Source organism: Cupressus sempervirens, chromosome 10, assembly GCF_028749045.1.
Source record: "Cupressus sempervirens isolate cs-2001-9-10 chromosome 10, ASM2874904v1, whole genome shotgun sequence".
NCBI classification, from domain to species: Eukaryota; Viridiplantae; Streptophyta; class Pinopsida; order Cupressales; family Cupressaceae; genus Cupressus; species Cupressus sempervirens.
The window spans coordinates 806,368,641-806,396,202 of record NC_143127.1 but is presented as its reverse complement, the minus strand read 5'-3'; the positions used below and the strand labels follow the sequence as shown (position 1 = coordinate 806,396,202).

The 27,562-nt window shown below is 39.2% G+C and overlaps 1 protein-coding gene across 1 annotated transcript; it reads left to right on the top strand.

The window, feature by feature from the left end:
* Positions 1–373: 373 nt before the first annotated feature.
* Positions 374–26,938, top strand: LOC149536376 (large ribosomal subunit protein eL30z-like). Its single transcript, XM_089805490.1, has 5 exons — positions 374–580; positions 688–793; positions 25,773–25,874; positions 26,393–26,461; positions 26,605–26,938. The coding sequence occupies exons 1-5, from the start codon at positions 560–562 to the stop codon at positions 26,643–26,645; spliced, it is 339 nt and encodes a 112-aa protein (XP_089661616.1). The 5' UTR covers positions 374–559; the 3' UTR covers positions 26,646–26,938.
* Positions 26,939–27,562: the final 624 nt, after the last annotated feature.

Below are 27,562 nucleotides of genomic sequence, written 5' to 3'. Positions count from 1 at the left end.
CCTTGTTTCGTTTGATGTGTTGCCGGACAAAAGTTTCAAATTTGTTTTTGCCTGCATCCCAGACATCGCCTTGTTCATGACTTCGCTGTGAAAATGCATCGAATTTGTTATAGGTCGTTAGAGGAGGCTGCGAACTTGTCTTCTGCTAGAAAGCAATGAATCTCGATTTGGAGCGTTTGTCTTTCAATTGATTTTTCGTTGTTTTCGCCATATTCGTAGAGCAGAGCTTTTTCTTATTTTTTAAATTTTAATGTTTATGGAAAATTATTTAGAGGAGCAATATTAAATTTTAATATTTACTATTGTTAATTTATTTTAAATATAAATAAGATCCCATTACTACTTATTAATTTTCACTTGCTATAAATAAATTAAAGCAAAGCTACAATGCAAGTAAAGTAGCGTTTTGCACCATTTTTTAGGTTTCAAAGAGTAAATTAGGGTTTGTGTTTGTGTTCGAATAGACCTAACTTTGACAGTTCAAAAAATATTGCAATCCCAAGTCCTTACATCCTTAGAGCATCCCATTCATATATTTCTTGCTCTCCATAAACCGACCATGGCGATTTCCAAGAAGACTGTAAGTCACTAAACACACAAAGTACTCTGTGGATACTCATTTAGTTCTTTATCACGGCTGCAGGCGAGTAATTTATATTTCATATGTGAATGTATCTGTTGACGCAGAAGAAGACTCATGAGAACATCAACAGCAGGCTTGCCCTGGTGATGAAGAGTGGCAAGTACACTCTGGGCTACAAGTCTGTCCTGCATTCACTCAGGTCTTCAAAAGGTATGCTTTCATAAATCTTCATACATTGAGTTTCGAATCAGTGACCTCTCGCATGCTACCTATAGGTAGACAATGCTATTTTAGGACCTCCGAATCATTCAAATTGAGCTAATAATGGGTATGATTGTAGCAATGTGGGTGTAATGAAAATGAAATCCCGATTACAATTGTAATTATATTTCATAATTCAGATTGCTACGATACATATACGTGTTATCCATCCCGAATGCCATCTTGGTAATAGTATTTTCAAGTTAGTGTGGCGTATGCTATGCTATATGCTATTACTGTTATCACAAATATAGCCCTTAGTTTTGGGGTCTGCTCTACAATTTTAACTTCATCTCAATTGCCTTCAAAGCATTAACAATCCGGTATGGAAAGCTCTCTTGCCAGGAGCGCAGGGGTGAGACTATTGAAACCTCAGAATCTGTAGAGCGAGACTGATTTCTTTTGCAATCAGATGAAATCCGTGGGTCACAGGATTGATGGTGATCTTCACATATTGCTTATTGCAGCAGTCGAGCTTGATCTCAGGCTGCCTATAAACTATAATGTCTGTATGTGTCTGAAGCCTGTCTTGCCATTCTCAAAGTAAGTACTGAAGGTCAGATGTTTTCTTAGGTTTTCTTACCTTTCATTAAGTTTATTGACAATAGGGGCTGCTATTCCCCAGTTCATTATTGTTTGTCTTATTTTCCATCCTATGCTGATGATAGTACAAATTTGACTGAAAATAAGCTTAAAGTTACCATGTTCTGCTATAATAATTTGAGGTTTTCACAAGGAAACACAGTGTAAATAATAGTAAGACCTTTTCTTCAGGTTGTAACTTCAGAGCCCATGGTTGGAGGTGTGGGGAAAATTTCTTTATTGGGATTTTTCAGTGTGGTTACAGTTATCCCTCAACCAAAGCCCTTGGAATTTATATTGCTTTGAATTTTTTTGAATGTACAAGTCCTGAAACACATTAAAGAGATACAGTTAAATATCACAATTTTTCATTTCTTACCTTCGATGCAGTTTTTCTCTGAGAAATTTCTTATTGTTTAGAAAAAAGAGTTGAAAGAGACCTTGCCAGCTAAAATTGGTTTTTTAATGCAAATATTTTAAGTTTTTGGTAAAAAATTTAGGGTTTCTGGGTTTTCTCGTCTCCTGTATTTTTTCTGATTTGCCCCAATCCTAACCCAAATATTCCCAATTGTTTGTGATTTGCTCCTGATATAATCAAACATCTTTTGGTTTGACAAGTTATTCCTAAGTAAACTTATCAATTTCAGAATTGTCTATAGATGACCTTTGTAGGAGACTTGGATTGTTATTTTTTAATTCTAAATCCCTTACAAATTATGTACTGCCCCCAAACCTGTGATTTTTTCTAATTTGCCCCAACCCTAACCCAAATTTTCCCAATTGTTTGTGATTTGCTCCTGATATAATCAAACATCTTTTGGTTTGACAAGTTATTCCTAAGTAAACCTATCGATTTCAGAATTGTCTATAGATGACCTTTGTAGGACACTTGGATTGTTATTTTTTAATTCTAAATCCCTTACAAATTATGTACTGCCCCCAAATTTTGCCCCAGGTTAAAACTTTTGTAAAAAACAAGTAAGGTTTAGAGATACCTTTCACTTTGATTGAGACCTTGCAAGCAAGTTGGAAATCATTTATAATCATAATTTGTAAATAGAAATAAGCTTAAATTGGAAATGTAGATTAAATCATTAGACTGCTTAACTAAATTTGAAGACAACTCAACCATCGAAGAGATAAGACACTTGATTTCAAAGGGTGTTCTAGACACCCTGCAATGTCCCAAAATAAGTGGGCTGACCTATCTTGGGGAGGTGGCCAATTTATTAAACATTTAATTTAAATCTCAATTTTTTTTGGTAGCCAACCCCCTTGGGCCTATTTTCTTTGGCGGGTATTTATTTTGGTTGCATGTTTTGTTTGTCATGGACATCTTTGGAAATAAAGTGTATTTTTCTACTTTGAGGGTGTAGCTGCTCGGAGTAATATTAGGTGCATAGTGCCAAGTTCCGTACCTTTCAATGGTATCAGAGCCACAAAACTGCCAAATTGAAGGTCTCTTATGCAATTAATGGCATAGAGCAATTGCGGGGGCAAGGAAGAATGTAACTGTTGAGACTTTTGGAATAGAAAAGAAGCTAAACAAAGATGAACAATTTGAGATCTTCTTGAAGTAGATGACTTAGATGCAGAAATTGATGGTCAAATAGTACGAGCAAATAATTCAAATAATGCAGTTAATGATGCTTTCCATGTAGCACAAAAACAATAGTGACCGACCAAACAATGGTCCTGAGGGTTATCATTCGGGATCTGAGATATAAAATAACAAAGTTTGACATTGCACATGGTCCACTTTTTTACCTAAGCATAAAACAAACAATGGGGATGAAGAACCAAGACTAGCAGAAGGAGACATCAATGCAAGTATGGATGCTTATATGCAGACTAATCCTGAGATAAGGAACCAACTTCTGTTGATACAGTTTCACAACTTAAGAAACCGATCAAAAGGATGCCAGGCACATTACTTCCCAAATAAAGAGCTACAACATAAAGTGAGCAAGATGCAGTTTCCAACCTATGATGGCTTTGGAGAGGTTACTACACAAGCATGGACATATAAGCTGGATACTTATTATTCTCTCAGTTCCATGATCAAACAAGAGGCCATCAAATTTGCTATTTTACACTTGGAGAGGTTAGCCCATGAGTGGTGGCACCATGGCCTTGTAACCAAAGGATTTAGTTAGGTAGCAGCATATGCTAATTGCACACAAACTCAGGGAAAAGATTTGACAAAAGATTACGAGGCTTACTTCTAGTAATTGACTCGACTCAAACAAACAAGCACCATAACTTATTATGTTTTAGAATTACAAAGACTTGTAGTAATGGGGACATACGTTTCATATGAAAGGCCTATGTTCTTGTTTGTAGATGGCTTGTCAGAGTCTTTCTACAATTTGCTAACAACTTTGGAACCAAAAACACTGGAGGAAGCAATTTGAAATGCCTTTAAGTCTTGAAGACCACGTAGAAAGGATAAATTATCATCAAGGTTATAATGTCAAGGCAGCCACAAAGGTCTTCTATTAAAACAAATCCACCTGCAAGGGGTCCTTACCACATGCCGTGTCGAGGAATGAGTTACAAAGGTAGAATTTGTGTTTCACATGTAGGGAGCCGAGGCAACGAGGGCATTGATATATGGGAAAAGGAAACATCCACTACAGTGACGTTGTTGTTGATGAGGATCCTGAGCTAGACAGAGAGATGTAAGAGAAAGGGAATTATGCATCTTTTGAGGGAGAATCGACAACAAAGACACTTGTAGCCCTCATGATGGAAACTGGATTGCTACAAGCCCTTTCCTTCACTAAGGACTCACCTAGGCTTCTCTTCTAGCTTACTAGCATTCCCCTTTGTCACCCTAACCTCAAGAGAATAGCTATCTTATCCCCCACACTTCACTATCCAGCTACACCAATGTTTTTACAACTTGCATTCATCATGGAGACATCCCAACTTGTTCTCCAAACTCACAATTTCACTAAGAATGGTCATTCTGCCTACAATTTCACTAAGAATGGTCATTTTGCCTTCAACTTGGAGTGAGGGATTCAACTTGAGGGATTTTGGACTTTCCCTATCCTCCTACTCTCAAAATCCATAGGTTTCACTATCGATTCCTTCAAATTTGGCAAAATTGCCCTAATTAGGCCTAGTTGAATTAGGCCTCCAAACTTGGTTTTTGGACTATAAGTCTAAATTTCCCTTAACAAGGTGGAAAACTAATCACCAATAAGAATACCCTTTTGGAAGTACTTCAAGGTTTTGTGGGTCTCAGGTTCTCAACTTGTCCGTACACCCCTTTGCTACTTTCATGCCTAAAAAAAGGGTTTCAAGCATTTTATATCAATGCTTACTAGGGTCTAATGAAATGCATAGCAAATCTTGTCTTGGGAACTTCTCTTTTCACACATAGTTTCCTCATACATCCCTCCTTCTGCAACTCTTAGATTGAACTATCTAGCACATTCAATTCATCAAAAACAACTTTAAAGGCCTATGATCGCCTAGCCATGCATCAAAAGCTTGCCTAGGGCATCACTTGAAAAATGGAAAACAAGCTTGTCCAGGCTTCCCCTTTGCTATGTACACTATACAAGGACTCCACTTCCACCTCCCTCAAGGCCATGATGATTCCACAGTGAGGGTTCATGGGGAGCCATTTTTTCACAAAACTGTCAAATTAGGAACAATAAATTGTCTATTTACAAAAGATTTTCTAACTAGAAACAAGTGAACTCCTATCTACTTGCAATCTAAACAAACATGTATTGTAAGAACATGAACTACAAGGATCCAACACGAATAGGAATCTTTCAATCCATTAAAGCATTTGTGCAATCCAAAAATTGTCAATTCTATAACAATATTTTTGTGGCTTTCAGTTTCAAAATTCACTCACTACAACATCCAACCCTTGGAATGGGTCTCCTTCGTGGTTTTATAGGTTTTCTCAGAGGTTTCAGATAGTTATCCTAACTATCAACTCCATCCTCACGACATGCAACTTGCTTGTCACAATGTTGTCATGCAACTTTGCTAAGTTGTTGACAACATTTTGCATCTCGTAGCAACTTTGACATTGGACACTTGGAACCTTCCAAATAGGTCTACTATGACCTTTCGATGATGTCTAAGCATGATTTAGCCTTCAATGCATCAAGTCACATGATTTGGACCACTTTGACCTAATTTACAACTTTTGCAACAATTGACATCTTTCCCAACTTTGTACCTAATGACAACATATGACCCATAAGACCCATAACCCTAATCTTGCTTCCTAAAAACCTAAACACAAAGTAAGCAAAAACATCTATAATGGATTGAGCCTAGTCAAATCCATCTAGAAGAAAACTCACATGGCCTTCTAAGGTCCAAGCACACCCAACTGATCTTGGCTAAGGTCAGTACAAGTCAAAAACCAAAGTGTGGAAGTAGGACTAGGAGTTAGCCCAGGGGCTCCTGCACCACCTCACTAGAAGACCATGTTATATTGCTTTCTATATTTGGGGAGTGTTGAAGTGGCAATGAATTACTACCCTCATCGATAGTAGTGTTACTGGCAACTTTATTAGTGAGAAAACAGTCAAATAGTTGAAATTGAACATTATACCAATCAACAGATTCAATGTCAAAATAACAAAAGGCTTAGTTCTGTTGTGTACCTACAATGCTTCAAAAATGGAACTAACATTAGGGGAATATCATGTGAAAGACGATTTCTAAATAATTAATATAAAAATGAATGTTGTTTTGGGAATCCAGTAGTTATATGCAATCGGTAAAGATGAGGCTAGCCAATGGACCATGGAGTTCTTGTTTTACCAAAATGGGGGAAAAATAACCCTCCGAGGAGTCGCAAATAAAGGACCATTATCTATCTCAACAAACATGATGTATAAGTTTTTTCGTAAAAGTCAAGTTGATGGGTATTTGAATTTTCCGTCATTGATACAAAACCCAACAAACTAAGAGAAGTTGCAAGCATCGAGATCTAGAAGATTTTGGATAAACACAACAAGGTCTTTGAAGATATTCCACCGAGTTTTTTTTTGAATAAGGATTTTGAACACATTATTGATGTTGTAAAGGGAGCCAATCCAACAATGAGCATAACGTATCACCAACCCATAGCTTACAATGTTGAAGTTGAAACAACAATCGAGAAAATATTGTGGAGGGGACACATCAAGCCTTCCTCCAGTTCGTGTACATCAGCTGTAGTGTTGGTAAAAAAGAAGGATGGAATGCTAAGGATGTGCATAGATTACTCGATTTTGAACAAACAAACAACCAAAAATCGCTACCCCATTCTTAGAATCACTTATTTGTTGGAAGACCTAAATGGGGCGAAATATTTTTCGACGGTAGTTTTGCATTCTTGTTTTCATTAAGTCAATGTTAGAGAAGAGGATGTACATAAATTGTAAAACACCTTTTAGGTGTCACTATGGCCATTACAAATTCTTGGTCATGCGCTTTGGTCTGATAATTGCCCCAACCACTTTCCAATCATGTAGGAATCAAGTATTTATTGCTCAATTAAGGAAGTTTGTTCTAAGCTTTTTGATGATACCTTGGTCTTTAGGAGAACTTGGGAAGAGCACTTAAAACACTTGGATATAGTATTGAGCATTCTTGACCGTTAAAATGTCCAAGTGCAAATTTGGATCATAAAAAATCTTGTATCTAGGGTTCAAGATCAGTACTCAGGGTGTTAGTGTTGACAAAGAAAAGACTAAAGCTATATAGAATTGGGGTAGATTCAAGAATTTGACAGAGTTGAGAGGGTTTGTAGGCCTTTGCAGCCATTACAAAAGATTCGTTAAGGACTTCTCTCAACTTGCAACGCCATTGACAAATCTGATAAGAAAGCTACTTTCACATGGAACCCCATAACACATAATCTCAGAGACATAATGAGCTTAGGTCTTGTTTTATCCATGCCTGACTTCACGATGCCATTTGTCCTAGTGTGATGCCTCAAGGGAAGTTATTGGAGCCGTGCTGATGCAAAATAAGTACCCTCTTCCATATGAGAGTAGAAAGTTCACCAATCTAGAGAAGAGTCTTTCAATCTACGACAAGGAGATGTCTGCTATCATCCATGTACTTGTTAAGTTCATATAGTACTTGGTTTTTGGGAAATTTGTAGTAAAGTTGGATCATAACAGCCTCAAATACTTCCTCAATCAGCGAGATTTGCATGCAAGGCGACTGAAATGGGTGACCAAGTGCCAAGCCTATGACTATGATATCAAGTACATTATGGGAAAGAAGAATCTGCTTGGTGAAGCTCCATCACAAAAACTTGATCTCTGTGCTATGGCTGATCTATTTGCTGATTGGAAGGTGAGCATTACAACTGAATATGTTAAGGGCTCATTTTCTAACAATGTTTTGGAAGGGAGGACAGTTTATGACAAGTACAGGGTGATTGAAGAGCTCATTCTCTACAACTAGTGGATCTACCCTGTGCCACACTCCAAGATAAAAAATAGAATCATTAGAGTATGTTATAATACTCCCATTGCTGGCTACCTGGGTTTCTACAAGATATAGAATCAAGAGAAAGTTTTGCATGGAAGGGACTTAAAAATGATGTGTTACAACATCTAAAAGAATGTTTTGTGTGTTAACAAAATAAAACAGAGAAGTTATTACCAATAGGATTGTTTCCAACCTCTGCCCATCCCAAGTCAAAAATGAAAGAGCATTTCAATGGATTTCATCACAGGTCTTCCAAAGGTGCAGGGTAAAGACTATATTCATGGTGGTAGATAAGCTCACTAAGCATGCTCATTTTTATGCCATTACTTGAGAATTTAAGGTCCCTGAAGTTGCAGATATTTTCTCTAAGGAAGTTTTTAGACTCCATGGTTTACCAAAAAACTTTGTGTGACAAAGACAGAAGGTTCATCAACAATTTTTATCAAGAACTTTTTTGTTCGGCCCACAGGGAGTTAATTTTCTGTTCCAGTTGTTAACCCCATATGGACGGGCAAACAAAGATTGCAAACAAATGGATTGAAGGATACTTAAGAAACTATGTGACAGGGCAACAATCAAGTTGTGTAAAATTGCTACGGGCCCTATCCTAGCAACTACAGGAGAATATTTTCTACAACACCACACACTACATGTCCATCAAGTGTCTCCATTCAAAGCTCTCTATTGGTACAAAGCTATCTCATTGAATCTGATTTTTGGGGATAGTCGAGGTCTACGTAGTAGGGATATGGTACAACAGAATATTGACATCATGATCTGCTTGAGGAAAATCTGCAGTGTGCCCAAAATCAGCAAAAATTGTATGCAAATCAGCATAGGAGTGAGAGAACCTTTGAGACTAATGATCTGGTATACTTAAAGCTGCAGTCATTCAGACAATCATTCCTTAAGGGGAATGGAGCTGAGAGGTTGAAGCCAAGATTCTATGGCTCATTCAGGATCACAAGGAAGGTCGGTAAAGTTGCCTACAAATTCGAGCTGCCTCCAAGGAGCATAATTCACAATGTTTTCCATGTCTCATGCCTAAAAAGGCTTTGAGACAATAGATCACCCCATCAATAGAGCTGCCACCCCTTGATGACAAAAGCAAACTTACTCTTGAACTTGATTGTGGATGCAAGGGAGAAGTGGTTGGGGGACAAGGTCACTCCAGAATAACTAGTTGAGTTGAAATGGAAGAATTGGCCTGAGGAGAGGACACTATATGTGGAGTGTAGATCTTCAAAAATCAAAACCTGAAGTTGCTCGAGGACAAGCAACCATCTAGAGACGGGGATTGTAATGTCCCCAAATAAGTAGTGTGACATACCTTGGGCAGGTGGCCAATTTATTAACATTTAATTTAAATTTCTGTTTCTCCTACCGACCCCGTTGGGCTTGGCTTTCTGGCAGGTATTTAGTTTGGTTGCAAGTTTTGTGTTTGTATTTGTCTTCTCTGAGGACCCCCTTGGGCTTGGCTTTCTGGCAGTTATTTTTAGTTTGGTTGCGAGTTTTGTGTTTGTACTTGTCTGCTCTGAGGGTGTAGGTGCCCAGGCAGTAATATTTCCACCTGGTGCATAGTAGCTCCAGTTCAGACAAATCTGTTCTAATTCTATAATTTTTTAAAAATTTGATATTATATCCAGTTTTTTTGGCATTCCAGGTTCAGAACCTTGCAGATCCTCTACCCAAGGTGCAAAAGCAGATATACCATCTCTCTCTACGTCATGTGGCTTACACCATCCGTATGTGGGTGGGGGGGGGGGACTTAGTGTCCTATTACTATTCTCAATCTTGCCATTTCTATCTTACTTCCAATGATTGAACATCCTTCCATGGTTAAGGTTGTGAGGAGTATTTTATAACAAGTTGCCCAAAATGTCCATCCTTAATAAACCTAAAGGCAGTCCCCTTTGAATCCCTTTGGCCCATGAGGTGGTGTGCTTAGAAGGTGACCCCATCACTGTTTTGCTGCCTGTTATCCCTCAATTTCCCTACCATGGCTGGTTAAAACAGTCAAAGATAACATTTCAAGCATATTTCCTATTAAACATTCTTGAATCAACATTATATCTATATGATACTGTGACAAATAATCATGAAATGCATATTAAATGAGAGCAATGTAGATGTACACAGAATTATTTATTGTGTATGGAAACCCATACCACAACATGTAATTAACACACTATGTTCACAATATTAATAGTTAGTGCTGCAATTGGGACTACCTTTCTTACGACTTTATTCTCTTCTCACAGTTGATGCTTTCCATTACATTCCACCTTATATAGCTTTTGGGAAAGATGATAATCAGTTATGTCCCAATGGTTTTGGCTGTGGAGGGGCCAAAATGCACCTCCATAACCAATTTGATTATATTTTTTAATAAATTAACAGTCATTTGTAAATTTAAAATTAATTAATAAAAGTGCATTTTGTACCCTGCATAGACAATGCCATGCCCCAATAGGGGAGTCTTTCCTTCCTAACTAGTGATTGCTTCCTCAACTAAGTACATGGCTTTTCAAGTATCATAGTTATGGCATAATGACTTGTTGAGGACTTTGAGAATGCTAATAGCCAATGAATATTGTGGAGATGAGTAATTTAATTGACTTCATGATCAATAAGATAATGTCCAGAAAATATACATCTAATAAACAATGGCAGCTTCATTTTGTATTTGTTCCTTCAGTCAATTTCAGATTGGTGTCGTGGGTGTGAAGGCATGTTTGATTATGACACAAATTGTGAGGTCATATGTTCGCTCGATTGAATGAATGAGTTCCTTTGATTTGATGATTTGAGGTATTGGTGAGTGATGATTAGGTACTTGTTGATTTAATAGATTGATGCTTGATTGCTGGACTGTTTGCTTCCTTGATGATTGTATGATATCATGAGAGATTAATGATTGCTGCTTAAATAAAAAGGATTTGTGAGTGATGATTGATAGGTGATCTCTTGATCCTTGGAATGAGTTCGTTATACTTTCTTGGTCAAAGGTTCACTGCCTTTCATAAGATTTGAGTTATGACTTTGCATGCTAATTTGCTTCAATGGCTTTAATATTCTAACTTAAACCTTTCCATTGTTCCTATTTCAAAGTTCCATGTTATGATATTTCTTGGAAATGATTATATTATATTGAAAAAAATTGTTGTCTACTAGTGTTGTCGGTAAAATTATAAAACAGCCAACGGGTAGATTAGCATGTAGTCGGTAATTGTTATGTAGCCGACGGGCCCCTTTGGGAAGGTATATGTACACCATCCGAGATGGTTGTAATCATCATTGAAGCACTATGTAATCTCTTCGGCATATATGCAAATAATAAAAGGAGTATTGCTGTGTTACATGTTCTTGTCTATTGTTTGTATGCATTAAACTATTTACCCCATACGGTAAACATTTGGCGCCGTTGCCCAATGGACTTGGAACAAAGGCAGAGGAATGAAGACTAATGCTGAATCAGCTTAACAAGGATGGGAATAAGATAAAGGAAAAAAATGAAATACGCACCGCACCAGAAATTTTAATTTTGGCACAACAGGCCGAGCGCAAATGGAGGTTTTAGCAGATTGGTGACGGACACCGAAGCACCGAGGAATTGTTGGAAGAGACTCGACAGTGGTTGAATTTGGTGGAAGAAACAAGGGAGAAATTTTTTAACCTGTATACGCCGAGGGAAGAGAATCCAGATGGAAGGGAATTAACTCGCATGGCTCGGAGTGCCGAGGGAGCATGAGTGTGGAGTGAACTCTTCGTCTGTGATACACTTTTGGAAGGGACAACTTCGCTTGAGGAAAACCCTTTTTCACCAAGTAACGCGACTGTTGGAAATAAGACGACTGTCCAAAATAGTGTGGGTGTTTAGAACAACGTGGGTGTGCAGAATAGCGCGGGTGTACAAAATGGCGCGGGTGTGCAAAACAGTGCAGGTACACAAGTACCTCCAACTCGAATAGTAATGGCTGGACCAAAGGAAAAATTGCCAAAGTTTGATGGTGATGGAACGACCGATCCGATCCGACACTATAAGACATGCGAAACAATTTGGACGACGAATGGCATAATCGACACAGATGAATGGGTCCAACAATTTCCAGCAACCCTAAGGGGTGTAGCAGTTGATTGGTTTGCCGACGCCGATTCCCAAAAATTAACTACATGGGTGGGAGTTAAAAAAGAGTTTATCACCGAATTTCAATTGCTCCGAGACGACAATGAGATCATAGCAGAAATCTACACCACAAAGCAAGGGAAAAATGAAACAGTCTGTGTATATGCCAGAAAACTAAAAGAATTAATAAATAAAATGGAAAGTTGGCTGATGGGTTGAAAAAGCGATGCTTCATTGAAGGATTACGCTCGGAGTTAAGGAAGAAAATGAAGATTGTGCCGCCATCATCATACACCAAAGCATACAATCGAGCGATGGACTTAGAGAGTGAACAGAAAATGAAAATGAAGATAAGTAGCTCATCTGACTCAGATGACTCATCTTCGGAAGGAGATAGCAGTGGCGATGAAAAGGACAGTAAGAAGGTTTGAGCCCTCCAGAAGGATATGATCAGAATGATGAAGGAATTTAAGAATATGTAGAAAGAGATGAAGGGAAACGAACTATGGTGCAAGGAATGTAAGACAGAAGGTCACACAAAAGGATACTGTTTGAAAAACCAGTTCTGCGATATCTGTCAAATTATGGGACATTCCACAAAAGAATGCCCCTTCAATATGAAAACAAGAGAGCATCAACAAGTGCTCTTGACACAGGAGGTTTTCGCGTCAGGAGGGAGCAGAAACACCAACAATGATGGTGCCACTTCGGGTGGGTACAGAAATAATAGAAGAGGGCAAAACAACAATACTAACAACAATACCAACAATAATAATGGGGGCCGCAGCCGAATTCAGTACGATGCAAATGGCCGCCAGATGGTTCAATGCCGAGCATGCAATTTGTGGGGTCACTTTGCACGAAACTGTACATTAGCGAATACACCAAAGTTGTTATGCCGATGGTGCGGTCTTGGAGATCATGAAGATGCCAAGTGCCCGAAATCGCAAGTGAATTTGATCAGCATTGGCGCAGAGGAAGAAGTCTTAGCAATCACTCGTAAACAAGCAAAACTGTACCCCGACCTGACGAAGAAAATAAGAGATTAGAAGAAGCGCGGGTAGAAATTGAGAAAGCAACGTACGCAGAGAAATCACAATTGAAGGACACTACCGATACCTTGAGGAACTGCGTAGAACAAAACATCAGACTACAGATATTACAGACTGAAATACCAGTCAAGTTAAATGATCTGATCCTCACAATGCTTCAACTACGAACAACACTCACAAACATAGCCTCGACTACTAAACTATCAGGAGAACATGGAAGTGAAAAGGAAAGCGGAGCAAGTGCAGCGGACCCAATGCTGTTAGCCCTCACATCCGGATAGCATCCGGTGGTCGTAGAAATGGGTATATTAGGAATGGTCCTTGCAGACACAATTGTGGACGGAGGTTCAGGGGTAAACGTCTTACTAGAAGACACCTGGAAGAAGTTGGGATAGCCGACATTGTGGCCACCTACATTCCAGTTGCTCACGGTAGACCAGCACGGGATCAAACTGTTGGGAATCCTAATGGCACAACCAGTGACTATTGGAACACAGCCGTTCCTACTCGACTTTGTTGTCATCCTGCAGAAGAGGAGAGGATATGACGCCATTCTGGGCCGAGGATGGCTCATACAAGCAAAGGTTAAGCATGACTGGAAGAAGAATACACTATCAATGGAAAGCAAAGGACGGAAATTCATTATTGATTTACACACAAATGGTGGGCGAAGAAGCTCTTTTATCTGATTTCGAAGAAGAGGATGAAGGAAAGCAACGAATGGAACCAGATCAGGAAGGAGTCCTACGGTTGGAAGGTGGATTGACGGATGATGACTTGGATTCGGTGAATGGATTATTTCACTGGCAGATGGAGGATTATGAACCATTCCAGAGCTGCAACATACTAACGATAGAAGAAGAGCACAACGGAGACAAATTTCCAAAAGAATTCAAGGAAATAAAAGAAGGGGATGCACCGTTGGATGAAACGCTGCACATGTATTCGGTGCGGGAAAGCCGATAAAATATGATGAAGCTACAGTACAAACCATGAATTTAGGAGATGAGGCCAAACCAAAGAACATACAAGTGGGGGATAACTAGAATCCAATACTAAAAGTAGTAGTATTTAAAATATTTCTATAATACAAAGATGTATTTGCTTGGACATACAAGGATCTGAAAGGAGTACCACTAGAGCTGTGTTCACCGCATTTCACTGGTTGAAGGTGCAGTGCTTGTACGGAAGCGACCTTATAGGATGAATAAAAATTATGCAGCACGAGTTACCGAAGAAATTAATCGAATGCTGGAGGCTGTATAATTTTCAAGGTTCAAACAAGCAAATGGGTGTCACCCATAGTCATATCCTTGAAGAAGGATACCACCCAAATTAGGATATGTGTCGACTTCAGATGTCTCAATGCAGTAACAATCAAGGACCCCTTCTCGATACCCTTCCCAGACAGTATATTGGAGGAAGTAGCTGGACATGAGATTTATTCATTTATGAATGGATTCTCGAGATATAATCAAATTTGCATAGCAGAAGAGAACAAACTTAAAATGACATTTGTGGTACAAGGCAGGGTATACGCATACAAACTAATGCCATTCGGCTTGTGCAATGCGCCGGCTACGTTCCAAAGAATGATACTGCACATATTCGACAAAATGTCTGTTGGAAATTTCAAAGCATTCTTGGATGACTAGTCCATATTTAGCACCGAAGACAGACATTTGGCAGTGTTGGGTGAATGCATGGAAAGATGTCAAAGGGTGTGACTAGCCTTAAATCCAAAGAAATGCAGATTCATGGTTCTGCAGGGAAAATTACTAGGACATATAGTTTGTAAGGAGGGATTGGAAATAGATCCAGATAAAGTTAGTGTAATAATGGAAATGCAACCATCTACAAATCTAACGGAGGTAAAGTCATTCCTGGGACACATAGGATATTATAGAAGATTCATCAAAAACTTCGCCAAAGTATCATTCCTGCTGGACAAATTGACATGTAAAGGGGAACTGTTCAAATGGGAGAAAGAACAAGATGAGTCATTTGAATGGTTGAAGGTACGATTGGCTACAACACCTATATTGGCATACCCAGATTGGAATAAGGAATTTTCATGTTCATGTAGACGCATCCAATTATGCAATAGGAGCAACTTTGGCGCAGATAGGTAACCATGGGTTAGATCACCCGGTATATTTTGCCAGCCAACTACTTGCAAAAGCAGAACAGAATTACAGTATAACAGAATAGGAAGCCTTAGGAATGGTCTACACAGTGCAGAAGTTTTGACATTACTTGCTGGCGATACTGTTCGTGTTTTATGTAGACCATCAGGCTCTGTTGTACTTGGTGAATAAATCTATCATCCAAGGCAGAATCAGTCAGTGGTTACTTTTGTTTCAGGAATTCACCTTCAAGATCATTGTACGGCCTCAGAAGAATCATGTCAGTGCAGACCATTTGTCGCGAATTAAAATAGGTGAATCGGCGGATGGAGTGAATGATGATTTTCTTGATGCACAGTTATTTCAAATTGCAGTATTGCCAAAATGGTACACGAGTATTAGGGAGTACCTTTCCACGGGACAGCCACTGAAGGAGATGCCACAAAATGAAAGGCTGAAATTAGTAATTAGAAGCCGTACATTCCAATTGATTAATGGATTACTATACAAAATGGGGCTTGATCACATCTTGCAATGGTGTGTTAGAGGAGGAAATACCAAAAGTGTTGAAAGAAGCACAGGAGGCTCTAACAGGAGGACATATGGGACTTGATACCACAATGCGAAAAATATTGCTGGTAGGATTGTGGTGGCCAAGAGTGTACAACGATGCACGCGAATGGGTCGTCGGGTGTGACACTTGCCAAAGGGCTGGAAAGCCGCTAAAGAGAGACTTTATGCCGCTTAACCCCTCACATGCACAAGAATTATTCGAACGATGGGGATTGGATTTCGTGGGACCCCTAAGAGTAAGTCGAAGGCATTGATGCCGATACATAGTCATAGCCACGGAGTACTTAACGAAGTGGGTAGAAGCATGGGCTCTACCAGATAATTCAGCGGTCAGTACAACAAAATTCATATATGAACAAATAATCACTCGGTACGGAATTCCACTTCAGATAACGAGTGATTGCAGAGGGCATTTTGTCAATCACGTCATTAAGTTGACGACGGAATTTAAGCTCGTACTACCCAAGAGCAAACGGACAGGCCGAGGTTACGAACAAGATCTTGGTAGTAATCATCTACAAGTCATGTGCGGTCGAAGGTGAAGACTGGGAGGAGAAATTGCCCTTTGCCCTCTGGGCATACCGCATGGCATACAAGGACACAATGGGACACACACCGTTCCAATTGATGTTTGGACAAGAGGCTGTGGTACTAATAGAATTTATGATACCGAGTCTGAGGAATGCACTGGAGAATAAGTTAGGCAACATGGAAAGCCTGAGGGAAAGGTTGCATAATTTGAACAAACTCGAGGAGAAGCAGCTATTGGCACAATGGGCCACGGAGGTGACACAGAAAAGCGCAAAGTGTGGCATGATAAACACATGAAACTAAACAAGTTCCAACCAGGACAGCTGGTGTTGAAGTATGACGGATGAAACGAAATCAAACCGGGCAAGTTTAAAGTCAAATGGGTCAGGCCATACCAAATCTGGTGAGTAGGTGATAATGGAGCAATAAAGCTATGGACATTGGACGGGTAGGAAATTCTAGAAACGTTGAACAGTTCCAAGTTAAAAATATATAATGTGCGAACTGTTCCATCGTCAACGAATATCGAGGAGCAGTAAAATTTTGAAAAAAAAGAAAAAAAAGAGAAAAAAAGAAAGATATTAAAGCTCACTTTACAACCACCGTATGGTAAATTGATGACCACCGTACGATGTTTTAAGTGCTCTCGTACAATGTTTTAAGTGCTTCGGTTGTACGACAAACAGGGTTGAAGAGTACGACAATCACTGTATGGCCAACAAACGTCACACAGGGGATGTAATCGTCATACGACCATTTTATACTATATGTTGGGCACCGTACGGTACGGCATAATGAGTGTCTAAGGTTGAGTTGTGGTGTGCTTGTACGGTGTTTTTCATATGGCCCCTTCTCCAGCGTCACCCTCTCAATGCAGTGCGGCAAAAGAACACACACCAAGCAATCAAACATGGTGGTTTGGTAATTCAAGGCTTCATCCAGTTGCCCAATGTTGTGATTCGATTCTTGCTCGACCATCACCCTCAATTTGGGCTCCTCTGGCCACTGTGTACGCGAAACTTTGCCTTGGGTTTAACATTTCGTCATGCTTCCAGTACGATGATTGCACTTCTATTTTTTCCGTACAGCCAGTGAGGCAAAAGTGACAAGGACTGTACGGTGATATAGAAGGGCCAAAGCAGAAATACAGAAGAAAGCTAAGGGTAGAGCAAGACCATACGACGTACGGCTCCATAAAGCAAAGCATTAAGACCGGCGTGTGGTGTACAACCAGTAAAGCAAATAGACTGGCATGCGATTAGTCCAGAGGAGCAAATAGGGCCGTATGGACACAGGGAAAGAAAAAAATTTGTGGGTACAGAGAAATAACTAACCTAACCCAACAAAAGAATAAATGGAGTCTACAGGCAAGAGAAAGTGGAAAAGAGAATTGGAAGAATCTACAGCTGGGAAGGGCATGAAAATGTTGACCGTAGGTAACCAGAGTGAAGGCACCAGTAGCAACAACAAGCAGAAGCGTAAGGCACAGACACCTGCAACTGCTGAAATTACACTACATGATATAGCATTCGAAGGACTGAGTGGTATGGATTGTAGGAAGTGGTGGTAGGAAAATCCTGACAGTCATCCAATAAAAGCCAGCATTAGAAGGGCACAAGTGGAATGGGCGATTCAAATGCTTGTTTTTTGCATCCAGGACTACGAGGGCGCCCTGCGCACCATGATCGAGATGTATGGTAGGGCCTCTCAGAAAAGCACATTTCCATACTTGGTAAAAGACCTAGTAGTTTCATTTAAAGCAGCAGATTTCACGTGTGTGTTTGGCATACCCAAGGCCACAAGGACAAAAGGTACAACCCAAGAAGATTACCAAGGAGGTAAAAATGTTTTTGATCAGGCTGGTATGCGGAGACATGGCTGAAGCAGAACAGGAAGTATTGGCTGAAACATCAAATGGTAGGGGACTGAAGAAAATAAACATCCAGGAGGGACCGTGGCGATGCCTGATGGATTTAGTCAAGAGCAGACTTACTAGATCAAGTAGGGCATCTGATATCTCCTTTCCACAGGTATCCATGATGAACAACATAATGAATGGGAAGGTGTATGATTGGGCATCTGTGTTGGCTGAACGCATGCATGAATTTATGACACTCCAGCATAAGACATTTTATATGCCGCATTATGCCATAGGCCTCTTTCTCGATGCTACAGCGCGGATGATTCCAGAAGACAAGTTGGAGGTGAGACTTGGACCATTAGCCCTCGGAGAACCTCCTATCATGCAGTGGAAACACTTAGACTCAGCCAGAGGGGGCAAAAGGGCTCTGCAGGGCAGAAGAGACCCCAGCTAGATACAGGAGGTGATACGGATAGCGGTCAGTAGGAGACATCTTCCGAGGAGAATAGCACAGAAGAGGAGAAAGGGGAAGACGATGATGAAGAGGTTGAGATTGTCATAGCCACCCCCTTGTTATTTCCATGCCCTACACTGTCCGCTACTTCCTGCCTAGTCCTAGTAGGTGTGCACATGGCACATATACCAGGGTTTGGACAGACACGACAGCCAATGGTGATGATTGTAGCACCACAGCAGGCGGTTATAGTAGTTGCACCCTGGCAGCACGGGATAAGACCTCCCCCAGTCTGACCAATCAAACCAGCAGTTGGGTTTGCCGTGGGGTTTGCACGGGTGGCAGAACCCATCAGCCGAGAGAGTATGCCAGCTCTTGCCAAAGCACTATCGGTAGCAAAAACCGTGGCACCTACCGAAGCACAACCAATAGCAGAAACTATGGCACCTACAACAAAGAGTGTATTGGCAGAGAGAGAGGAGACTACCATGGCGAGAACCAAACTACCAGTACCAGAGATAGCAGAGAGCCAGAATATGCCTGGTGTGCACTTGGATGTAGTGGGTTCGGATGCAGTAGTTACGGTGGATTCAACACTCTTAGCATCCCCTGAGCAGGGTAGGGAGAGTAGAACTCAGAGGTTGACTACCTACTTAAGTACGCAGTTCCACCGTACTCTAGTACCTCGGATGGCCTACATGTAGACACCTATGTGGGACGAAATTTCGGAGAACACTCGGCAGGTACAGGTGGCGGAGTCAGTACAAGATGTGGGACCATCACATAGCGCTATTGAGCATATGGCGGAAGTAGTAGAAAACGCTGTGAGGGTACAACAGGAACACCCAATGGCATCAGAAGCTGTGGAAACATTCTTTTCTGATATAGCCGCTCTAGCGACTCGGGCTCGATAGTTGGTGGCATTTGTGGAGGCACAGGCTTTAAACTTAGTGGTGAAGGAACTAGAGGGAGTGGTATCTTTTATGAGATCAGGATGCCGGGCTGCCTTTATAGTTTGCTTTGAGGATAGAGGTTGGCCAAACGTGGGAACTATAGAAATGTGTCAAGATTGGGCCACCACGGGGTGTCCGGGCTTGGGGAGCCGGATAGAGACATTCACTCAAGAGATTGAGAAGATATACATGGAGGCATATTACACCCTTCGGAGGAGCCAGGTAGGTCAGGCAGCCTTGCTAGAAAAATAGAGTCGGTTACAACAATTGGCAGTAGAGAAAGAGAAGCTAGCAGATGAGAAAGAAAAGGAATTAGGAGAGATCGCTGGGATGATGCAGTCAGCTCTGGATCTTCAGATGGAAGCAGAAGCCGAATTGAAAGTTCTAAAGGAGCAGGTCTACAAGCTATGGGCTGAGCTGAGTGAACTGAAGGCACGGACACCTACCATGTCAGGGACCCATCCCCCTGCATAGTATCCGTGTATTGATCTAATTAGTTGTGCAATTTTCATTTTTTGAGTTTTGTAATTGTCGTCCGGAGATGACTTTTCTTTTTGGGGGGGATGATGTTGTCGGTAAAATTATAAAACAGCCGATGGGTAGATTAGCATGTAGTCGGTAATTGTTATGTAGCCGACGGGCCCCTTCGGGAAGGTTCTTCGAGAAGGTATATGTACACCATCCGAGATGGTTGTAATCATCATTGAAGCACTATGTAATCTCTTCGGCATATATGTGAATAATAAAAGGAGTATTGCTATGTTACATGTTCTTGTCTATTGTCTGTATGCATTAAACTATTTACCCCATACGATTAAAAACTAGTACCACCCTCTCCTACTTTTGACAAATAGTCTTTCCAGTACCAGTACCAATCTCCAAAATCTCCAAGTCTCCTCATCTCCAGGTGACTATAAAATAAACATATAAAGCTTAAAAGTTGCAGCTAACATGATTTTGTAGTCTTTTACAAATTGATGTTACTAGGGAAAACAGAATGATGACCGTTAGATTATATAGTTAATGGTCATTTAGGCTTTATTTCGAGTTTTTTTAGTTTAGACTATTTTTAGATGTCGTCTTTATTTAGATAACTTTTCTTTTTTACTTAGGGCTTTAATAGCATTTGTAAACTCTATTTAAGAGTGTGTATTGTTAATACATTCAATTCTGTTTTTACAAGTTTTAGTTACATGATATGCACTCCTAGAATATTGGGGTAATGAAGATGTGCATATTAACTAATGCCCGCATTGATGATTTGCTCCTGGGTGGTGTTTTCTGGCTGGTTATGTGAGTGTTTTAACAGCATGATAGGGTATCGATTAAAAGGAGTTGTTTTGGTTTGTTTCAGGTGTGTGTATGATAATCTTGGGTCATTTTGTTTAGTCATGGTGTGTGTTTTAAGGGAAAAAGGAATTGTGTTTGAAAACTCAACGTTGTAGTTTTTGCATAATGGAGAACAGTATTACTTTTTTGTATATGCATGAAGGAACATGCTGTAAATTCTAAATTTGCTGTTCCACTAACTTCAGTACTTTTTTGGCCATAAGTCTTAAGCTATACAGTGAACAATTCTTGGTTGAAAAATGGAGGTGATACAATTTAGAATGGAGCTTTTTTTGTGTGAAGAACATTCTTTGAGGTGAGCATTTAAGCTGTGATGGTTATTGAAGTGATAGAGTCAGAGCTGGAGTTTTCTATTTTGTAATTACCGGGATGACAGTGCGAGTGGGTTGAGTGGTGTTTTGATTGAGGCTCTGAGCATGATAGAGCCTATGAGTAGTTTATTTGTTGTGTAGCAATATCTCTTGAAAAAGGACAGAGCAACGTGTTTTGTGTTTGAGACTGAGTTGTCTATGTTGTTGACTGAAAGATATTGTCTGGTCCATTTCATTTTCTACTAGACCTTGTGATGAAGGATACTGCAGCACAAAAGAAGCCATGTAGAGGTAATGTAAAATATAAGGAGTGGTTTTGTTCCTCTTGATTTTTCCCTCTTTTTTTCTTCTTTTTCTTTCTTTAAGGTTTAGTCTCCTTAAAAAGACTCAAGGGTGGTTGTTAGCAGCAACTTTAATGCTTTATTTGTTTTATTTTAGTTTTTTTGTTGAAAGTGGCAACATTGTGTTTTATTGACAATTTATTCTTGAATAAACTTTAGTTACTTTATTGCCAATTATAACCTACCTATGACAAATTTTAGCATTGACACAGACTATCGAGCAATTCTCTTTTATTTTCTCGGTAATAAAGATTTCATTTTATTAATAGTTAAGCAGATATAACTTCTCTTGAAACAAGAGTGGTTACATTAGGAGTACCACCTCTTTAGAAGAGTTTACAAAGAGCCACAAGTATATCATAAACAAAGACCACTATAACAACTCAAAAGTTTAAAATTTGTTGTTAGGCCCCCTTTAGATTGGGAACGAAGAACCATCTCAAAGTTTTTCCATTTCCTATATTTTTCCCCTTTCACCGTTTGCCACACATTCTCAAGTTTAGCCACATCCTTCTGCCATTCTGAGGATGTAATGTTTTGGATACACCCATCCACCTCCGTAGAGGCTACTGTAACCTGGGCCATAATACCCACCAGCTCTGAACCTGCTAGTCCCTGAATCACTGCCGATCTGCATTTCTCTCTTCCCTCTGGAGAGCGAGGGAAGACCCTAGCATCGTTGTGCTTCATTAGAGAAGCAACCTGAGAGGATTCCCCTTAAGACTCTCGCACAATGGAGACAACCACAACATGAGAGAAACTCCTTTGCTTCTCAACTTTCTTCTCGACCGTGTTGTGGTGTTGAGATGCATTTTTTAACCATTACGCCCCCTTAGCTATTCTATCTGTGCCACATTGTGCAACCAATGTGCCTTGTTTGAAAGCATCTTCTACATTTCAAGGGCACACTTTCATATTCCAATGATTGTGCCCAGAAACCTTTGGAGGTTTTAATAGAAATTTCAGTAGGAAATCCAAACAAATTCATTTTGACCAAAATGAGAGCAAAGGTAGAGTGCAAGAAATTTGATGAATCCTTATTTATCATCTAACTGCTTCTAAAAGAGAGTTGAACCAAAGATGAAGTGGTAGATTAGGTAGCTTTACCCAGAATGGAAACTTGTCAAAAGTTTCAGTAGTTGGACAAAAATCGGGATGCCAAGGCTTCAGCAGCAATGAGTACTTCTCCTCCTAGCTCCAAGAATGCTCACACAATACCTTGTTATTGTCCTGAGAATGTGTGATATCCCATCAAAATAAGATCCATATAATTAAAATATAGATAAATAATTAAAAAAAAAAGAGAGACTAAAATATGATATTAATAATGGAGTTAGAATTTATTAGTCATATTATAATATTGTATAATATATAAATATTAAAATATGAGAATTATAACATAATAATAATATTAAACATAATAATAATATTATTAATAATAATAATATTAACATTAACATATAATATAACGAAAAGACACATCTTTTCTCATAGCAAGGTAGATAAAGAAATATCAATCACCCAAAAGCAGAAAAATCAGATATATTGAATTGGTCTGCAAAAGTTCAATCCAGAAGTCTAAGCAAAAAATACGTAGGATCCCGACAAGGGACATTACAGAATTTTAAAAAACAGCAATAAAAGATCCTTTTGCCATGGGGTAGATTTGTACATACCCATCAATAATAGGTTCCCGACCGTCTGAGATCCAAGAAAGATGTTCATTTAAGCTTTCCCGAGGGCCTTCCTAAAACACCCAATCACACCTAATGCAGAAAAAAGAGAGAAGACATTATACACTATTTCCTCCACCTCTGCATCTAATTCCACCACTATAGTCTTGGATGCAGGGATTAAAGAACCCCCCAAACTATCCCGCTGGTTCTGAAATGTTGGGTCTTGTAAACCCTGTACCTGAGCGGCATTTGCGCCCAAATTTACTGTTTTCTTATCTTCTCTAGGCTGGGTGCCAGTTTTGCAGCGATCAGCTTCATATTTCCATCCACTATCAACGACAACCTGCCCCTTTTATGCCAAAGTCACTGTCTCTACCTTCTGCAGCTGTTTGGCAATGTTACTGTTCAACTGTCTGCCTGCTTTGGTGGACAATTATCCCTCTACAAAGCCCTCAAATTCCCTTCCTTTCGGACAGATTGTAAGTGCTTAGCCTTGGCCATGTGTGACACTGAAACCTTGTCACCATGTCTGTGAATAGCCGAGGCAGAGCTGGAGCAGTCATTGCAAGGAAGGGATGCAAACAACACCATGGAGCCACCAGGGACTGGAAACCCTACCTCCAATAACAACAAATTTCAAACCACTCTGAAGTGCCATTTGTTTCCTAAATTCCCTTCCTTTCAGACAGATTGTAAGTGCTCAGCCCTGTCCATGTGTGACACTGAAACCTTGTCACCATGTCTGTGAATAGCTGAGGCAGAGCTGGAGCAGTCATTGCAAGGAAGGGATGCAAACAACACCATGGAGCCACCCGGGACTGGAAACCCTACCTCCAATAACAACAAATTTCAAACCACTCTGAAGTGCGATTTGTTTCCTTCAAAAATTTAAGCTAGGGATGTATTTCCTAGGTGGAATGCAAATGCCCCTCTCCACATCCTATAGGTAAATCAAGATACACAACCTTGGGGGCCTCTCAATTGTTGACGCTTCAGAGAGTAAGTCCAGGAGGTTTGAACCTAGCTAGGAATTTACTCCCTGGGTGGCATGCAAATGCCCCTCTCCACATCCTATGGTAAATCAAGATACAAGATCTTGGGGGCCTCTCAATTGTTGACATAGTAGAGAGTAAGCTTGCAAGGTTTAAACCTTGGTTGTAGGCACTATAGGCAAGAAGCCCCGCCATTTCCCTGAAGGGTCAAAATTTAAGCTAGGGATGTACTCCCTAGGTGGAATGCCAGTGCTCCACTCCACATCCCACAGGTGTATCGAGATACAAGATCTTGGGGGCTTCTCAATTGTTGATGCAATAGAGAATAAGCCTGTGAGGTTTGAACCCTGGTTGTAGGCACTACAGGCAAGAAGGCCCACTGTTTCACCTAAGGGTCACCCCCAAAGTACTGAGCAATTTGCAGAGACATCGTATATCTTGAGTTTTCTTCCAAATTTTTTTCAGGATAGGGGAGACTATTCATACGAATTTGGTTTTGTTTCTTCCTAAGGGGAGGAATGTTGTTAGACCATTGTGGAGCATTGTTTACATCTAGTTTCAAGCATCTATCATTGAGTACACCTTGTGAAGGGATGCATTGATTCTTTCATTTCACTTTCTAGAAGACCTTCGTGAGGTGAAGGATACTGCAGCAAAAAAGCTGCCATGTAGAGTTAGTGTAAATTTTGAGAGGTGGTTTTGTTCCCCTCGAGTTTTCCCTGTTTTTCCCTTTTCTTTCCTTAGGCTTTAGTCTCCCTAGTTAGGCTCAAGGGGGGTTGTTTGTGGCAACTTTTGTGGTTTATTTGTTTTATTTTAGGTTTTTTTAATTGGAAGTGGCAACTTTGTGTTTTATTGCCAATTTATTCTTGAAAAGACTATAGTTGCTGATTTTAATTCCATAGCTTGTAAAAATTTGTGGTTGCCAGTTTTATTGTAAGGTAACCAAGGAACTCTTTCTGTTTTTAGAGATTTGTTCCATCGTTTCCCCTGCTTTTTTCTTTGAGAAAGGTTTTATGTTTGTAATTTCATTCATTTTTAAATCAATGAAACAGTCTATTCTTGTTCTAAATTTTTCCTCTTTCATTTGCAAATTTATTTATTTATTTTCTAGCTAGATCCAGATTGTGACGTGCAAATTTAGTTAAATTTTTACATGGTATCAGAGCTTATTATATAAGTCAGTTTGTTTTAAAGTTTCACCGTTTCAAGTAAGAAAATTGTGATGTTTTCAAAAATACTGTTTATAATGTGCATGTGTAGTCAAGAGACACATTTTCTCTTAGCTGATTTTTTAGTAGGTGCTGGATTACTTTGAAGCGCCTTGAATCTTAGGAAATTTTCTGATGATTTAACTCAGGACTTCTAATACAAACTTTGGAAATGGTTGCCATTTCAAGTTATGATACTCAGAGATTGTAATTTATAATTCATGAAATTTAGAGGTTCTTTTGTTTGCATCTTCAGTTTGTAGCTACTTTCTTTCAAGCATGTAGCTGCAATTCACCTGTATCTTCTTCTTGGGGTTGCTGCAGGAAAACTTATCATCATTTCTAACAATTGCCCTCCTTTACAAAAGTCAGAAGTCGAGTATTACGCCATGCTTGCAAAAATTGGGGTGCATCATTTCAATGGAAGTAAGTTTTAAACTTTATAACACAGAAATTAATTTTATATTTAATGTGAGAAAATAAACAACATTCGGTAGAGTAAATATATGAAAACTATATTTCCCCCAATATGCATGCCGATACATATCCTTTGTTTGTTTGTTACACCTATTATCTTTAATCAGGGCAACTTTGTTAACCAAAATCTTGGTGTATGAGGATCTAAGTAATTCCGTGTCTTGATTTTACCAATGATCTATATTGTGTAAGGATGAACCAGCATATGCTAATATACTTAATTTATAATCTTTCTCCTAACCTTGACATTCTAATAAAATTCAAGCGTTTTGCATTTGACTTGGAACTTTACAGGTTGCAGTAAAAGACTGTAAAACAACTGATTTCAAAGAAGGCTAAAATTGTTAATAGCAAATAATAAATTGACATTCTGTTGACTTCTTAATGGTTTTGTTTTGCTTTCTAATCCTCTTAAAATGCCATTTAGAGTAAGATAAATTATTAATGGTTTCCATGGTGTCTTATAGACAATGTTGATTTGGGAACTGCATGTGGCAAATATTTTAGCGTGAGCTGTCTTAGCATAACAGATCCAGGTAATTATGATTAACATTTGAGGCACTTATGCCATTAGAAGTGTGTTCTTTAAAAATGTTATGAAAGAGTTGTTGTTTTTGTTATTCTTAAGCAGATCTTTAATATCATGGTTGGTGTCTGTTTTGCTATATTTGTAATACAGGTGACTCTGACATTATTAAGGCAGTACCTTCTGGTCCGTGAGAATCTCATTAATGTTGAAAAGAATGAGTGGCCATGGTCTTCTGTTTTTGGTAATATCATTTCAAAATTAAAATACAAGGACTGTTGCAAAAGTCACCAGTCAATATTTCCTGATCAGAAGCAATTCCAGTTCGTTTACAATTTTGGAATAATTTTTTGTGAGGGTGTGTTAAGGAGAGGATTAGACTTCAAAATTGCACGGCTCATTTCTTAATACATACATTTATACCTGGCAGAGTCATTCATTTACACCTTGCGATTTTAAATTCAAGATTTTACTTTTTATGATTTTATTGAAGCTTTGTATACCGTAATTTCCACCTTTTGTTTTAAGCAAGCTTAAAATTCTGATCTTGTTTTTCCCATGCCTGTTAGTTTTAGGCAATTGTTTATAGTAGTGAATTTATTTCTTCCACTGGCAATGTTTTTGTGAGCATGATTCTAGAATCTCTTGATTTATCATGTTGGCTCTGGTACTAATTTCTGTTGTGGCAACTTACAGATGCAGTCTATTTATTTCTATTGTCAGGTACACTTAGTCAATCTGTTATTTTGCATGTAGGTAAATTACATTGCTCCTCAGTTTACTTTTAAAATTTTAATCTATTACTTATTTTCCATACTTCTCAAAGCTTTTACCTTTTTCATACTTCTTTCCTATCATAATAATTTCCATGCATAAATATTTCTATATCATCATATTGATGGCCACTAAAATGGTACAGGATGAGTTTATAGTAAATAAGTTACAGGCTTTGGACTCTGTGTTGGACGATGCTTTTTTCAATCCATTGAATGGGTTTTTCATCATTTTATAAGGTAATGTTGGTAAACAGATTTGTCACTGTGATAGTTACTTCTGAAATAGACACTGTTTGCCCTATGAATAGTGACAACTGTGCCAACAGTTGGAGAGA